General features: G+C 46.8%; 1 protein-coding gene across 1 annotated transcript in view; it reads right to left on the bottom strand.

Annotated features, from left to right (window-relative positions):
- lactb (lactamase, beta) overlaps nucleotides 1-17,128 on the bottom strand; it is a 75,790-nt gene that overhangs the window by 18,836 nt on the left and 39,826 nt on the right. The window contains exon 4 of the mRNA XM_070864225.1: nucleotides 231-639. Coding sequence (XP_070720326.1) covers nucleotides 231-639 — 409 coding nt within the window. The remainder of the gene's footprint in view (nucleotides 1-230; nucleotides 640-17,128) is intronic.

Below are 17,128 nucleotides of genomic sequence, written 5' to 3'. Positions count from 1 at the left end.
GGTCAAACTAAGATTAGAAATCTGCTGAAGTTCTGTTTTGATGAAGCAATCAGAACCTCCTGGACCCGTTATCAACCCTGCAATCACGCCCCAGTATTCTGTATTTTGGGCAGTAAACATTTAAAGGATGATATTGATGTATATTATTACAGTTAACACCATTTTAATGAAAGCATAGGATTCTGCTTTATAATGGGTATAAATTGAGAGCATGCCATCATTTATTTTACCGGGTTTGAAAACCAAGGGATCATTTGCGAAGAGTTTCAGTGATTTGAAAACACTCTCAAACTTTTCTTTGATGTAGTATTCCTCGTGGTCAAACTCCCTCTTGTTCTGGAGGGATTTGTTGCCTTTCCCTGAGCTTTCATCGTTGTCACTTGCTGATTTGGGGCCTTTGTCCCGTTTCCTGCTCTCCTCTTCCCTTCTCAGTTCGGGCCCCTCCGATATCTTTCGTTGTTTCTCCACGGGCCTCTTGTCTTTAATGCCTTGACCCGAAGCTTCAGGCTCCGCCTCCTCATTAACCGGCCTTCGTGCCTTCTTGTCTTTTTCCTTTTGTTCCTGTACCTTCTTAACATCCTTCTCGTAGTGCCGAATGCCACTCAGGTGAGATAGTAACAGCCTTGTAGTTATGGTCACCTATTGCATGACATAGAATGCTGTTGTTAAAAGGCAAATCCAGTTTTCAAACCATCTATAATAATACATTAAAGATCTTACATCTGAGTGCACTTACTGTTGTCACATATTTGTATCAACATGTTCCATTGAAAATCAATAACCACATTTATGATGGAAATTGGCTATGTAAACTAGTCACACTGTAATTGCACCTTCCTGCCACTGGTAGCACTGATGCACCTCAATTTTGTGTCTCCCAGCACCTCAGCCTGTACTGCAGATGTTCCGACCAACATTACTTCCCAAATTGACGTCAGATTTGCCATTTAAGTTTAAATAATTTCAAATCAAAGTATTATCAAAGATGAAGGACAGAATGTGCGACTTTAAAACGGGGGATTGAATTACATCTGCATGCCCTGATCCCGTTATCACCTGCTCTTGAACCCCACTTCACCAGAGGATTACATTTGGCCTTGAATCTCTATGTGCAACAATACGAGAGATCGATACGCGTCAGCAGTGGCTCAGTGGGTAGCACTCTCGCCTTGAGTAAGAAGGTCGTGGGTTCAAGTCCCACTCCAGAGAATTGAACATGAAGTCCAGGCTGACCCTCCAGTGCAGTACTGAGGGAGTGCTGCACTGTCAGAGGTGCCATCTTTCAAATGAGATGTTAAACCGAGGCCCCGTCTGCCCTCTCCGGTGGACGTAAAAGATCCCATGGCACTATTGCGAAGCAGAGAAGGGGAGTTCTTCCCGATGCCTTAGCCAATATTTATCCCTCAACCAACATCACGAAAATAACATTATCTGGTCACGATTTCATTGCTGTTTATGAGATTTATGCTGTTTATGAGGAATCTCTCTGTTATCAGCCACTTGGAAAGTCGTCGCAAGAATCCTCCTCAACCGTCTTCACCTTGTGACTGAGGAGCTCCTCCCGGAGTCACAGGCCAACATCCCCAGCATCGAAGTACTGACTACCCTCGACCAGCTCTGCTGGGCAGGCCACATTGTTCGCGTGCCTGGCACAAGACTCCTAAAGCAAGCGGACTACTTGGAACTCCAAAATGGCAAGCGAGCCCAAGGTGGGCAGAGGAAACGTTTCAAGGACACCCCCAAAGCCTCCTTGATAAAATGCAACATCCCCACCGACACCTGGGAGTCCCTGGCCAAAGACCACCCTAAACCAAGCACAGGCAACGGAAGGAGTGTGCGACAAACCAGTCCTACCTACCCTTTCCTTCAACGATTGTCTGTCCCATCTGTGACAGAGACTGTAATTCCCATATTGGACTGTTCAGTCATCTAAGAACTCATTTTTAGAATAAAAGCAAATCTTCCTCGATGAGCTGTTCATGGGAGATTGCTGTGCATAAATTGGCTGCCACCTTTCCTACATTACAAGTGAAGTACTTCATTAGCTGTTAAGCACTTTGTGAGGTCGTGAAGGGTGCAGTATAAATTCAAGATTTTTCTTTTTATTGTATCACAACCGAGCCACATTCTGTGCTCACAAGCACACTCCTAGCAGGGGGCGCTGGACTGCGATCAGCTACAGAATTTCCCCCTTCCCTGGTCAATGGATGTTGAGGCCACCCGCGGAGACCCTGCTGCTGGCCAGGCCCAGACCAGGGAGTCCAACCTTCAGGGACCGCAGGCCTGAGTTACTCACTGGATAAAGGCCCTGAGCCATCGGGGGAGCTTGCAGCAGCTTTTCAACTGAACTGAAATGGTGTAGGTGACTTTAATAGTTTACTTGGCCTACTGGTATCTTAAACATACTTAAAACAATGAACTTCACTCTGGGCTCGCACGGAAAGGTTATCTGAGGGGCTGTCTCGGAGAAGTTTATGATTTTAGCTATGAGGAAAAATTGGATAGGCTGGGGTTGCTTTCTTTGGAACACAGGAGGTTGAGGGGAGACCTTATTGAGGTGTATAAAATTATGAGGGGCCAAGATAGAGTGGATAGGAGGGATCTATTTCTCTCAGCAGAGGGGTCAAGTATATATCCAAGTACTTCTTAAATGTGGTGAGGGTTTTTGCCTCTACCACTCTTTCAGGCAGTGACTTCCAGACCCCCACCACCCTCTGGGTGAAAACGTTTCCCTTCAAATCTCCTCTAAACCTCCTATCTATTACTTTAAATCTATGTCCCCTGGTTGTTGACTACTCCTCTGTTCCAAAGAAAACAACCTCTTTTGCTTCTCTTAACAGCCTGGGATACACTTCATCCGGGTCTGGGGATTTATCCACTTTCAAAGCTGCTAAACCCCTTAATACTTCCTCTCTCACTATGTTTATTTAATCTAATATTTCACACTTCTCCTCCCTGATTGAAATGTCTGCATCGCCCTTCTCTTGTGAAAACAGACGCAAAATATTCATTAAGAACCATATCCACATCTTCCGTCTCCACACACAGATTCTTCTAAGGCAGTACCCCGGAGTCGAGGATGACTTGTTTCCACACTAAAATGAGTTCTCAGGTGACTGATGAGTCCAATGCAGGATCTACAGACTCTGTCACAGGTGGGGCAGGTGGTGGTTGGAGGGACGGGTGGGTGGGGTGCTTGATTTGTCGTTCGCTCCTTCCACTGTTTGTGCTTGGCTTCCGCGTGCTCCCGACGAAGAGACTCAAAGTGTTCGGCACCTTCTCCTCCTGCACTTTGAGCGGTCTTGGGCCAGGGATTCCCTAGAGTCGGTGGGGATGTTGTCACGGAGGCTTTGAAGGTGTCCTTAAAGCGTTTTCTCTGCACTCCTGGGGCTCGCTTGCCGTTTCGGAGCTCATGTTTCGAGAGTCGAGTGTCTGGCATGCGGACGATGTGGCCCGTCCATCAGAGCTGGTCGAGCGTGGTCAATGCTTCGATGCTGGGGATGTTGGCCTGAGCGAGAACGTTGGTGCACCTATCCTGCCAGTGGATTTGCAGGATTTTGCGGAGGCAGTGTTGGTGGTACTTCTCCAGTGCTTTGAGGTGCCTACTGTACAAAGTCCATGTCTCTGAGCCATATAGGAAAGTGGTATACTACAGCTCTGTAGACTATGAGCTTGGTGCCGGGTTTGAGATTCTTGGTCTGCGAACAATCTTCTCAGGCGACCAAAGACTACACTGGCACACTGAAGGCGTTGTTGGACTTCATCATCAATTTTTGCTTTTGTTGACAGTAGGCTCCCAAGATATGGAAAGTGGTCCACATTGTCCAAGGTCTCAGCATGGATCTTGATAATCGGGAGGCAGTAGTGTGTGGCGGGGGCAGGTTGGTAGAGAACCTTTGACTTATGGATGATTAACTTAAGGCACAGACTCTCATACGCTTCGGTGAAGGTGTCAATGATGGTTTGGAGTTCGACCTCAGAGTGTGCGCAAACGCAAGCGTCGTCTGCATACTGTAATTCAATGACCGAGGATGGGACGACCTAGGATCTGGACTAGAGGTGACGGAGGTAGAACAATTTCCCGTTTGTTCTGTAGTTTAGCTCAACTCCAGCGGAGAGCTTGTTGAGGGTGAGATGGAATACTGCAGCAAGGAAGATCGAGAAGAGCGTTGGTGCGATGACACAGCCTTGTCTGCAAGTGTATTGGGTCTGTGGTGGATCCATTGGTCAGGATCACACCTTGCATTTCATCGTGAAGCAGGTGGAGGATGGTGACAAATTTTTGAGGGTAGGCGAATTTGAGGAGGACACTCCATAATCCCTCACGGTTAAGAGTCGAAGACATTTGTGAGGTCAAAGAAAGCCATGTACAGAGGTTGATGCTGCTTCCTACATTTTTCTTGGATTTGACGCGCGGTGAAGATCATGTCGGTTGTGCCCCTTAGTGGGCGGAATCTGCACTGCGACCCTGGGAGCAGCTCTTCAGCCACTGGGATAAGACAGTTGAGGAGGATTCTTGCGATGAAGGGAAACTCCTCTGTAATTATCACAATCGGACTTGTCACCTTTCTTGAAGATGGTCACGCTTATGGCGTCTGAGATCCCCTGGCATGCTCTCCTCCTTCCAGATAAGAGAGATGAGGTCATGGATTCACGCCAAGAGTGCTTCTCCAGACATTGATGCGGAAATTCAACATCGCCTCTAGTGCACCCTTCGGCCGCCTGAGGAAAAGAGCGTTCGAAGACCAGGCCTTCAAACCTACCACCAAGCTCATGGCTGTAGACTAAGCCCTCCTGTATGGATCAGAGGCATGGACAATGTACAGAAGACACATCAAGTCGCTGGAGATATATCACCAACAATGTCTCCGCAAGATCCTGCAAATCCCCTGGGAGGACAGACGCACCAACATCAATGTTCTCGCTCAGGCTAACATCCCCAGTATTGAAGCACTAACCACTCTCAATCAGCTTCGCTGGGCAGGCCACTTAGTTCGCATGCCAGACACGAGACTCCCTAAGCAATTGTTCTACTTGGAGCATCTTCATGGCAAATGAGCCAAAGGTGGACAGCGGAAATGTTACAAGGACACCCTCAAAGCCTCCCTGGTGAAGTGCGACATCACCACTGACACCTGGGAGACCCTGGTCGAAGACCGCCCTAGGTGGAGAAAGTACATCCGGGAGGGCGTTGAGCTCCTCGAATCTCAACGCTGTGAGCATGAAGAGGTCAAGTGCAGGCAGCGGAAGGAGCGTGTGGTAAATCAGTGCCACCCTCCCCTTTCCCCCGACGAATGTCTGTCCCACCTGTGACAGGGTCTGTGGCTCTCGTGTTCAGCCACCAAAGAACTCACTTTAGGAGGGAAGCAAGTCTTCCTCGATTTTGAGGGACTGCCTATGATGATGATAATGATGACTTCTCCAGTATGTTTTAGTACTTTGGCGGGGATTCCATCTGCTCCCGAGGCCTTGTTCTTCAGTTGTTGGATGGCCTTTTCAACCTCATGCCGGGATGCAGTTGTGCTGAAGTGGTGACGGGTAGCTTGCTGCGGGATGGGATCGTGGACACTCACATCAAAGACAGAGTCTTGGTTAAGGAGATCTTCGAAGTGCTCCTTGCAGCGGGCACTGACTGCCTCTCTGTCTTTGATGAGCACCTCTCCGGTCTTAGCCCTCAGCGGGGTAGGACCTTGGGCTGTAGGTGGTCTTGACTGCGCTAAAAAATCCATGCACTTCGTGGTTATCAGTTAGTTGCTGGATCTCCTCCGCTTTCTCCACCCACCTACTGTTCTTTAGGTCACGAGTTTTTTGTTGGACCTCGGCCTTCGGCTGTCTGTATATCTGTTTTCTTGCTCTCGAGTTGTGATGTTATTTCCAATTCAAGAATGCCTTGCGTTTGCGGTTTATTAGCTCCTGGATCTCCTGGTTACATAGATTACCTTTATGGTCTCGAATAGGCCATACTCTTTCTTTAGTTATCCTCTTGCTCTTAATATATTTATAAAACATCTTTGGATTTTCCATGATTTTACTTCCCAAAATGTTTTCATGCTCTCTCTTTGCTTTCCTAATTTCCTTTTTAATTTCACCCCTACACTTTCTATACTCTCGGGTTTCTGCAGTATTGAGCCCTCGGTATCTGTCATAATCCTCCCTTTTTTTCTTTATCCTACCCTGTATGCCACTTGACATCCAGGGGACTAGATTTGTTAGTCCCACCCTTTTTCTTTAAGGGAACATACTTGCTCTGAACTTTCAGGATCTTCTCCTTGAATGCTTCCCACTACTCCGACACTGCTTTACTTTCAAGTAGCTGTTTCCAGTCCACTTTGGCTAAATCACATCTCAGCTTTGTAAAATTGGCTTTTCCTCAATTGAGAATTTTTATTCCTGGTATATCTTGGTCCTTTTCCATAACTACCCTAAATCTAACTGAATTCTGATCACTTGCGCCAAAATGCTCCCCCTTCCATCTATCCAGCTTCATGCCCTAAAATTATGTCCAGAACCGCCCCTTCCCTTGATGGGCTTGCCACGTACTGGCTAAAAAAAGTTCTCCTGAATGCATTTTATGAATTATGCACCCTCTATATTGTTCATACTAATTGTGTGATGTCATCAGTGTGATATCTTGAGACGCAGTAAACACACACACTTGCACAACATGGTTTCGGGGTAGAGCTATGCAGAGCACATGGCTTTATTATTATTGCATCAGTAGTCCTTCTTCTCTGAGGCAGTCCCTCGGAGTTGAGGATGACTTGCTTCCACACTAATATGAGTTCTCAGGCGACTGATGAGTCCAATGCGGAACCTACAGTCTCGGTCACAGGTGGGGCAGACGGCGATTGAAGGAACGGGTGGGTCGGGGGCTTGGGTTGTCGTGCGCTCCTTCCACTGTTTGCGCTTGGCTTCCGCTTGCTCCCAACAAAGAGACTCGAAGTGTTCGGTGCCTTCCCGGATGCTTCCCCTCCACTTTGAGCGGCCTTGGGCCAGGGATTCCCAGGTGTCAGTGGGCATGTTGCACTTTTTCCAAGGAGGCTTTGAGGGTGTCCTTGAAGAGTTTCTTCTGCCCACCTGGGGCTCGCTTGCCATGTCGGAGCTCGGAGTAGAGAGCATGTTTCGGGAGTCTAGTGTCGGGCATATGGACGATGTGGCCCGTCCATCGGAGCTGATCGAGCGTGGTCAATGCTTCGATGCTGGCCTGAGCGAGAACACTGATGTTGGTGCGCCTATCCTGCAATGGATTTGCAAGATCTTGCGGAGGCAGCGTTGGTAGTACTTCTCCAGTGCTTTGAGGTGTCTGCTGTACATGGTCCATGTCTCTAAAGCATATAGGAGGGTGGGTATCATTACTGCTCTGTAGCTTGGTGCCAGGTTCGAGGTCCTGGTCTTAAAATACTCTCTTCCTCAGGCGACCCAAGGCTGCATTGGCACACTGAAGGTGGTGTTGGACTTAGCCATCGATGTCTGCCCTTGGACAGAGGATAGTGACAAACTTCTGAGTGCAGGCGAATTTGAGGAGGACACTCTGTAACCCATTACGGTTGACAGTGTCGAAGGCCTTTGTGAGGTCAAACAAGGCCACGTACAGAGGTTGGTGCTGTTCCCTGCATTTCTCTTGAATTTGACGCAGTGAAGATCATGTCCGTTGTGCCCCTTAGTGGGTGGAATCTGCACTGCGACCCTGGGAGGAGCTCTTCAGCCACTGGGAGTAGGCGATTGAGGAGGACTCTTGCGATGGCTTTCCCTGTGCAGACAGCAGGGAAACTCCTCTGCAATTACTGCAATCGGACTTGTCATCTTTCTTGAAGATGACACGATTACGGTGTTAGAGATCCCTTAGCATGCTTTCCTCCTTCCAAATAAGAGAAATGAGTTCATGGATTCACACCAATAGTGCTTCTCCGCCATGCTTTAGTGCTTCGGCGGGGATTCCATCTACTCCTGAGGCCTTGTTGTTCTTCAGTTGTTGGATGGTCTTTTCAAACTCATACCAGGCTGGGGTGGCGCTGAGGTGGTAACAGGTAGCATGCTGCGGGATGGAGTCGAGGACACTCACTCCATCGAAGAGAGTCTCAGTTAAGGAGACCTTCGAAGCGCTCTTTCCAGCGGGCACTGACTGCCTCTCTGTCCTTGACTAGTACCTCTCCATTCTTGTCCCGCAGTGGGGTAGGATCTTGGGTGCTTGGGCTGTAGGTGATCATGATTGCGCTAAAGAATCCACGCATGTCGTGGTTGTCGGCTAGTTGCTGGATCTCCTGCGCTTTCTCCACCCACCATCTGTTCCTTAGGTTGTGAGTTTTATGTTGGACCTCAGCCTTCAGACGTCTACATAGAGTTGCTTTCTTGCACTTGAGGCTTATTAGCTCCTGGATCTCCTGGTCGTTCTTGCATCCCTTGGGAGCACTGTATATAAGCCGGCCCCTAAGGCCTGTTCTTCACTCTGGAGTGTCTTAATAAAGACTGCGGTCACTGTTACTTTAACCTCCCTGTGTGCAGTCTCATCTGTGTTAGGTACACAACAGTTCTCATCGAACCAGTCACTGTTTCCTAGTCGAGTGACCAAGTCTCTTCACAGGTGCTGATTATGGAGGCCTTGAGGGCAGACCAGGCACTGTGGACACTCTGCATCTATGGATCACTGGGAGTCGTCAGATTGGGTGCTGGCTGAATAGGGATTTCTTAGCAGGGTCTTGGAGTGCTCCGGCATTGATTTTTCTGCGGCATCGTTTCTGTTGCCGCCGTTGTTTTGGGGCTACATTGATGGACATGACAAGAGCGGATTAGACAGTAGTCCGTCCAGCAGTCGTCAGCTCCCGTCATGGCACAGGTGATGTGGACGTCATTGTGGTCCCTTGCTCGAACGATGCCAGTACGGGAGCGAGGGTGTTGCCATGAGGCCTTGTACTTGTCTCTCTGACAGAACAAGGTGTTGGTTATGACAAGGCCATTTTCTAAGCATCTCGTCAGGAGGAGGGTACCGCTGGATTTGGTTTCCTGACCCCCTCTCTGCCGATCACACCTCCCCAGAGGTCAATGTCCTTTCCAACACTGCTGTTAGTCACCGAGGAGAATCAGCTCGTCGCCCATTGGGATTCGGGACAGGGATTGTTCAAGGCTGTATCTTCCAATGTTGCGGCGTATGCACTGATGATCGTAGCGCACAGGTTCAGGGCTGGGTGGAACCGAAAGGTCACGAGACGTTCACTTATTCCGCAAGGGGAGTTTTATGGCTCAGTTTTATGGTGAAGTCTACCCCATGGAGATGATGTTCTTCTTCTGGTTTGCCACCACCTTGTTCCTTGAGCTGGCCTTCCCCTGCCTGTCGAGTCTCGCTTAGGGCCGCGATGTCTATGTCAAAACGTCTGAGTTCCCGGGCAACGATAGCAGTACACCATTCCAGTCTGTCACTGTTGGGGTTATCAATGAGGGTTCTCACGTTCCAGGTCCCAAACTTCATTTTAAAGGGTGGCAGATGCCTGTGCATGGGCATTTTTATCTTGGATGGCTGTTGCACACCAGCTACCACACGAGCTTGACAAAGCAAGGTCTTGGTCCAATGGCAAGGGGATCCAAGATGATTGGAGACCAGGCTCTGCTGCATAGGCCTAGTACACACACAGAAACATACTCTATTGTCCTCCTCCCCACAGGTCCTCTCACCCTGGGTTTCATAGGATGCAGTGTATGCCTCCTGACTTCGCTGTTGGCCCGTGCTCCACCTTCCCTGGGCCCCGACCCCGCTGCTGGTCCACGCTGCGTCACTCCTGGGCCTCGATCTCGCTGCTGGGTTCGTCCTCGCTGCTCCTGTCCCTCGGGCCTCACTCCTGGGTCCTGACCTCGTGCTCCTCCCGATCGCGCTCCGAAATACGCAGCCAATCAGCTACCTGGATTCCGGTGACGTCACACTTTGATTTGGCCCCCTCTCAGGATAGCTCGCGCTTATCCCTGTGGTGGCTAGCTGCTCTTCTCCCCATTGCTGCTGGTGGTGTCTCTGCCCAGGTCGGGTCGGCGCCACTAGGTGGCTCTACAATACTTCTCCCTCCTTATTGAAGAAATTAATCATAGCAAATAATCATTGCACATGACTTGCATGGTATACACAACTCTTGGTGTACATTTCTTAAATGGAACCTATTTTATGTTTCCAAATTCTACTATAGAATTCTGTAACACAAACAAAAGATATCAACTTATTTTTCATACTTACCAATTAAACTTTTACACTGATTTTCTGTTTTGAAGAGGATAAGCTTCTTTCTTGAACAGAAATTTCTGATCTTGTTGTCGGGCTTTGACTCATTCTAGGCTGAGCCCAAGGAGAGATTTTCTAACCTTGATCTACTTTTGGACTTTATATACTTTCAGACTGTTTGTGTGCCTGCCTCGGACTCGGACTTAAATTCTGACTTTCTCTTAGACTTGTTTCTGGTACATCTTATGTAGTATTTTTTTTACTGGTACTCTACTTGTAACAAGACTATCTGACTCATCAGAATAAATTGAATCATCCCAACTTTCAACTTCTTCCACATCTGTAGTTAAGATATGATCAATGTGAACAAACCTAATCTTTCCATGATCAAACATCTTGCCCAAATATGTGCGAGGGCCACATATCTTCATTACTCTTCCTGGTAACCACTTTAACCATTTATGTTGATGGTTCTTCTCTCTAACCTTCTCTCTCTTACTCTATCTTTATCATGACTCTCTTTCTGCCTTGATTGTGCCAAGTTTGGCTTTAACAACAAGAACCTGGATCGAGACTGTCGTTTGAGAAACAACTCTGCTGGTTTTCTACCAGTAGTGGTATGAGGAGTAATCAGAAAATTTGCCAGTTTGTGGTCCAACAACAATTGGCATTTCTTTGGATTTGGATCCAACATTTGCTTGATGAGGGCACGTTTCACAATTTGTACTGTGCGTTCTGCTGCACCAGTTGAGGCAGGATGGTATGGTGGAACTTTGGTATGTTTCACATCGTTTCTGCTCATGAACTGTGTGATCTTTCCTGAACAAAATTGCAGACACAATTTCTTCTGGGAGTCTCTATGAAGGAAACAAGCTTCGCAAATTGTCGAGTGTTTTGCTTTTGTTATTTTCTGCATCAGAAACACCTCTACCCACGTTTTTTTAAAAAATTCGTTCCAGGATGTGGGTGTCGCTAGCAAGGCCAGTATTTATTGCGCATCCCTAATTGCCCTTGAGAAACATAGAAAATAGGTGAAGGAGTAAGCCATTCGGCCCTTCGAGCCTGCACCACCATTCAATATGATCATGGCTGATCATGCACTTCAGTACCCCATTCCTGCTTTCTCTCCATATCCCTTGATCCCTTTAGCCATAAGAGCCACATCTTAAAAGGAATGTAACAGTGTAGCCAAATTTTGGAGAAGGTGGTGGTGAGCCGCTATCTTGAATCTCTGCAGTCCTTGTGCTGTTAGAGAAGAAGTTCCAGGATTTTGACCCAGCAACTATGAAGGAATGGTGATTATATTTCCAAGTCAGGATGGTGTGTAACTTGGGGAAGTTGCAGGTGATGGTGCTCCCATGCGTCTGCTGCCCTTGTCCTTCTAAGTGGTAATGGTCCGGGTTTGGGAGGTCCTGCCAAAGAAGCCTCGGCGAGTTACTGCAGTGCATCTTGTAGATGGTACACACTGCAGCCACAGTGCGCCGGTGGTGGAGGGAGTGAATGTTTAAGGTGGTGGATGGAGTGCCGATCAAGCGGGCTGCTTTGTCATAGATGGTGTCGAAATTCTTGAGTGCTGTTGGTGCTGCACTCATCCAGGCAAGTGGAGAGTATTCCTTCACACTCCTGACTTGTAGATGGTGGTAAGGCTTTGGGGAGTCAGAAGATGAGACACTCGCCGCAGAATACCCAGCCTCTGACCTGCTCTTGTTGCCATAGTATTTATGTGGCTGGTCTAGTTAAGTTTCTGATCAATGGAGACCCCCTCGATGTTGATCGTCGAATGACTGACCATCACTATGAACAACTGCTGTCCTTCTAGCTCAGCAAAATCTACATGTAACCTTTGCCACACCCTTTAATGGTACTGATGGTGGTTTCTTGCTCACTGATTGACATGTTGTACACTGACTGACTATGTACTCTATCTCTTTATCTAAACCTGGCCACCATAAGTAACTGCGTGCAAAACTCTTGGTCAAGCACATTCCCAAGTGTTGGCCATGAAGCTCTCCTAACAATTTAGACCTGAACCTACTTGGGATAACCACTCTTGCTCCCCACATGATACAATCTTTATCCACTGACAATTCATTCTTACGAATGAAGTATGGATGATTATCTTCTTCTGATACCTGGTTTGGCCATCCATTTGCTATGTTAGCAAACACCTTGAACGTAACTGGTTCACGTTTATTTGCTCTACCGATCTCTTCTCGGCAGCTCATCAATGTATGAAAAATAAAACACTTCTTCCCTATTGGGTGTAACTTGTGATGGGGATGGCAATATGGACATAGCATCAGCATTACTGTGATCAGCTGATCATCTGTACTCAATGTCATAAGTATATGCTGACAAAATCAAAGCCCATCTTTGCATTCGGGCTGCAGCTAACGTTGGAACGAGGGACTTTGGATGGAGGGTTGCTGTCAGGGGCTTATGGACAGTAACTATGGTAAACTTATGACCAAACAAGTGAATCGCCTTGACCCAAAAAATCATTGCCAAAACTTTCCTTTCGATTTGCAGATAGTTCTATTCAATAGCACTGAGCGTGCGAGAAGTAAAACCAATTGGTCTCTCCTCCCCACTATCTAGTATGAGAGATCACTGCCCCAACTCCACACGGAGAGGCGTCACATGCTAGCTTGATCTCCTTATATACGTCATAACATGGTACTTTCTACTAACTGGCTTTTATACATTTTGAATGCTGTGTCACATTCTTTTGACCACTTCTAAGCTACCTGTTTTTTCCAACAGCTCATTCAGTGGATGTAGCAGTGTAGCCAAATTTGGGAGGAATTTTCTGTAATAATTCAAAAGACCCAAAAGTTCAGACATTCTTGGGAGTGCATTTCGGATTGCATCCAGCTTTCCTTTGATTGGATGTAAACCATCTTTGTCTACTCTGTGCCTCAAGTACTCCACTGAGTTTTGAAACATCTCACACTTGTGAGCAGTCACTCATACTCCGTGCTTCTCTAGCCATTTGAGCACTTTATTCAATACCTTATCATGGATTTGCCTGTTTGGTGCTGAAATAAGTATGTCATCTAGATAATGTATTACCCCTTCAATCCCTTGCAAAATTTAGTTCATTACCCCAGGAATATGTCAGGGCGGAAGACACTCCAAATGGTAGTCTATTGAATTGATATAGGCCCAGGTGATTATTTATAGTCAAGCATGGCTTGGATTCTTCAACTAACTCAAGCTGTACGTAGACGTTTGTTTGATCTAACTTTGAAAAGATCTAGCCACCTGTTAGCGTGTGAACAAATCTTCCACATTTGGCAACGTATTTATTAGGTAGATTACACTCTACAATCTGGTTACAGAAAACAGAGTAGGGGTAAACGGGTCTTTTTCTAGTGTAACTAGTGGGTGCCACAAGGATCAGTGCTGGGGCCTCAACTAATTACAATCTATATTAATGACTAGATGAAGGGACTGAGTGTAATGTATTCAAGTTTGCTGATGATACAATGCTAGGTGGGACGGTAAGCTGTGAGGAGAACACAAAGCGTCTGCAAAGGGACATAGATAGACTAACTGAGTGGGCAGTATGGTGGTAGATGGAGTATAATGTAGGGAAATGTGAGATTATTCACTTTGGTAGGAAGAATAGAAAATCAGTATATTTTTTAAATGGTGAGAAACTTTTAAAAATGTTGGTGATCATAGAGATTTGGGTGTTCTTGAGAATGAAACACAGAAAGCTAGCACGCAGGTACAACAAATAATAAGGAAGGCAAATGCCATGTTGTCCTTTATTGCAAGAGGGTTGGAATATAAGAGTAGGGATGTCTTGCTACAATTGTACAGGGCCTTGGTGAGACCACACCTGGAGTACTGTGCACAGGTTTGGTCTCCTTATCTAAGGAAGGATATACTTGCCTTGGAGGTGGTGAAACGAAGGTTCACTGGATTGATTCCTGGGATGAGAGGGCTGTTTTATTATGAGAGATTGTGTAGAATGGGCCTATACTCTCTGGAGTTTAGAAGAATGAGAGATGATCTCATTGAAACATACAAGATTCTGAAAGGGATTGACAGGGCGGACGCTGCGAGGTTTTGTTCCCATGCTGGAGAGTCTAGAATCAGGGGTCACAGTCTCAGGATAAGGGAAAGGCCATTTAAGACAGAGATGAGGAGGAATTTCTTCACTCAGTGGGTTGTGAATCTTTGGAATTCTCTGCCTAAGAGGTCTGTGGATACTCTGAATATATTCACGGCTGAGATTGATAGATTTTTGGAGTCTAAAGAAATCAAAGGATATGGAGATCGGGTGAGAAAGTGGAATTGAGGTCGGTGATCAACCACGATCTTATCGAATGGCGGAGCCGTATGTTATGTTCTTATTTCCTTCATTATTGATTGGTGAAAAATCCGGCGGTTTTATGGTCATTAGATTACCAGATTTATTGAATTCAATTTCAACACTTTCCATGGTGTGACTTGCCATCACGACCTCTGGTGAAAAGTCCTAAGGCACTTCACAGGAGCGTTATTAAACAAAATTTTACACCGAGCCACGTAAGGTGATATGAGTGCAGGTGACTGAAAGCATGGTCAAAGAGTTAGGTTTTAAAGAGTCGCTTAAAGGACGAGAGAGGTAGAGCGGCGAAGAGGTTTACAGAGAGAATTCCAGAGCTTTAGGGCCTAGGCAACAAAAGGCACGGCCGCCAATGGTGGAGCAATCAAAATCAGGGATGCTCAAGAAGCCAGAATTGGAGCAGCGCAGAGATCTCGGAAGGCTCTAGGCCTGGAGGAGGTTACAGAGGAGCGAGGCCATGAAGGCCTTTGAAAACAAGGATGACAACTTTTAGTTTGAGGCATTGACAGATCGGGAGTCAATATAGGCCAGTGAACACAGGGGTGCTGGGCAAACGGGTCTTGGTGCAAGTTAGGAAAGGGGCAGCAGAGTTTTAGTTGAGCTAAAGTCTAAGGAGGATGCATGGTGGGAGGACACCCAGGAGAGCATTAGCCACTATGTTGCTGTGGGAAGGAGCTGACCTTGATATCAGCCAACATCACATGCTTTCCAACTGCGATCCTTGGACTCGAAGGGATCTATGAAAAGTTTCAGATTTCTGTATTCTCATCTGCATTTGCTGGCTTACTAACATGTTGTGTCTGCTGCTGTCTTCCTGTGGGATGCCGACTTTGTATTTCGGAGGTTACGCAGAGAATCCCTGGAGTTCGTCAATATTTTTAGTGCATCCCTGGGAATGTGTTAGTATTTGCAGGAGTCTCTGGCAACTGGTCAGTATTTTCAGGGGGTCCATGGGAATGTGTCAATATTTACACTGGGTCCCTGGGAATATGTCAGTATTTGCAGGGAATTTCCAGAATGTGTCAATATCAGGCCATTCGGCCCAACTGGTCTATGCTGGTGTTTATACTCCACACGAGCCTCCTCCCACTCTAATTACCTCCTCCTCCTACCCTGCCCCCTCCCACCCCCGTAAGCCTCGATTTCCTAGGGTATGTAGCTAACCACCCCTTCAATGCATCAATGCTCTCTGCTTCAACCCCTCCATGTGGCAGCGAGTTCCACATACTTCTCACAACTCTCTTTATTTGATCCATTAGTGACTATCTTATATTTATGTCCCCTTGTTCTAGACTCACTCACAAGGAGAAACAGTTTCTTCACATTCACCCTTTCAAACCCCTTCATAAGTTTTCAAGATCTCTTTCAGGACTCCATTTAATCTTCTCTTTTCCAGACAGGAACATAGAAACATAGAAAATAGGTGCAGGAATAGGCCATTCGGCCCTTCGAGCCTGCACCACCATTCAATAAGATCGTGGCTGATCATTCCCTCAGTACCCCATTCCTGCTTTCTCTCCATATCCCTTGATCCCTTTAGCCATTAGGGCCATATCTAACTCCCTCTTGAATATATCCAATGAACTGGCATCAACAACTCTCTGCGGTAGGGAATTCCACAGGTTAACAACTCTCTGAGTGAAGAAGTTTCTCTTCATCTCAGTCCTAAATGGCTTACCCCTTATCCTTAGATTGTGTTCCCTGGTTCTGGACTTCCCCAAAATCGGAAACATTCTTCCTGCATCTAACCTGTCCAGTCCTCTCAGAATCTTGCAAGTTTCTATGAGATCCCCTCTCATCCTTCTAAACTCCAGTGAATAAAGGCCCAGTTGATCCAGTCTCTCCTCATATGTCAGTCTCGCCATCCCGGGAATCAGTCTGGTGAACCTTCACTGCATTCCCTCAATAGCAAGAACATCCTTCCTCAGATTAGACCAAAACTGAACACAATATTCCAGGTGAGGCCTCACCAAGGCCCTGTACAACTGCAGTAAGACCTCCCTGCTCCAATACTTAACCCCTAGCTATGAAGGCCAACATACCATTTACCTTCTTCACCACCTGCTGTACCTGCATGCCAACTTTCAATGACTGATGAACCATGACACTCAGGTCTCGTTGCACCTCCCCTTTTCCCAATCTGCCGTCATTCAGATAATATTCTGCCTTCGTGTTTTTTCTCCCAAAGTGGATAACCTCACATTTATCCACATTATACTGCATCTGCCATGCATTTGCCCACTCACCTAACCTGTCCAAGTCACCCTGCAGCCTTTTAGCGTCCTCCTCACAGCTCACACTGCCACCCAATTTAGTGTCATCTGCAAACTTGGAGATATTACACTCAATTCCTTCATCTAAATCATTAATGTATATTGTAAAGAGCTGGGGTCCCAGCACTGAGCCCTGCAGCACTCTACTAGTCACTGCCTGCCATTCTGAAAAGGACCCGTTTATCCCGACTCTCTGCTTCCTGTCTGCCAACCAGTTTCCTATCCACGTCAGTACATTACCCCCAATACCATGTGCCTTAATTTTGCACACCAATCTCTTGTGTGTCAAAAGCCTTTTGAAAGTCCAAATACACCACA

This window comes from Pristiophorus japonicus, chromosome 21 (assembly GCF_044704955.1).
Source record: "Pristiophorus japonicus isolate sPriJap1 chromosome 21, sPriJap1.hap1, whole genome shotgun sequence".
NCBI classification, from domain to species: Eukaryota; Metazoa; Chordata; class Chondrichthyes; family Pristiophoridae; genus Pristiophorus; species Pristiophorus japonicus.
Note: the sequence above shows the minus strand (reverse complement) of the source record. Positions and strands in the feature narration are given on the sequence as shown.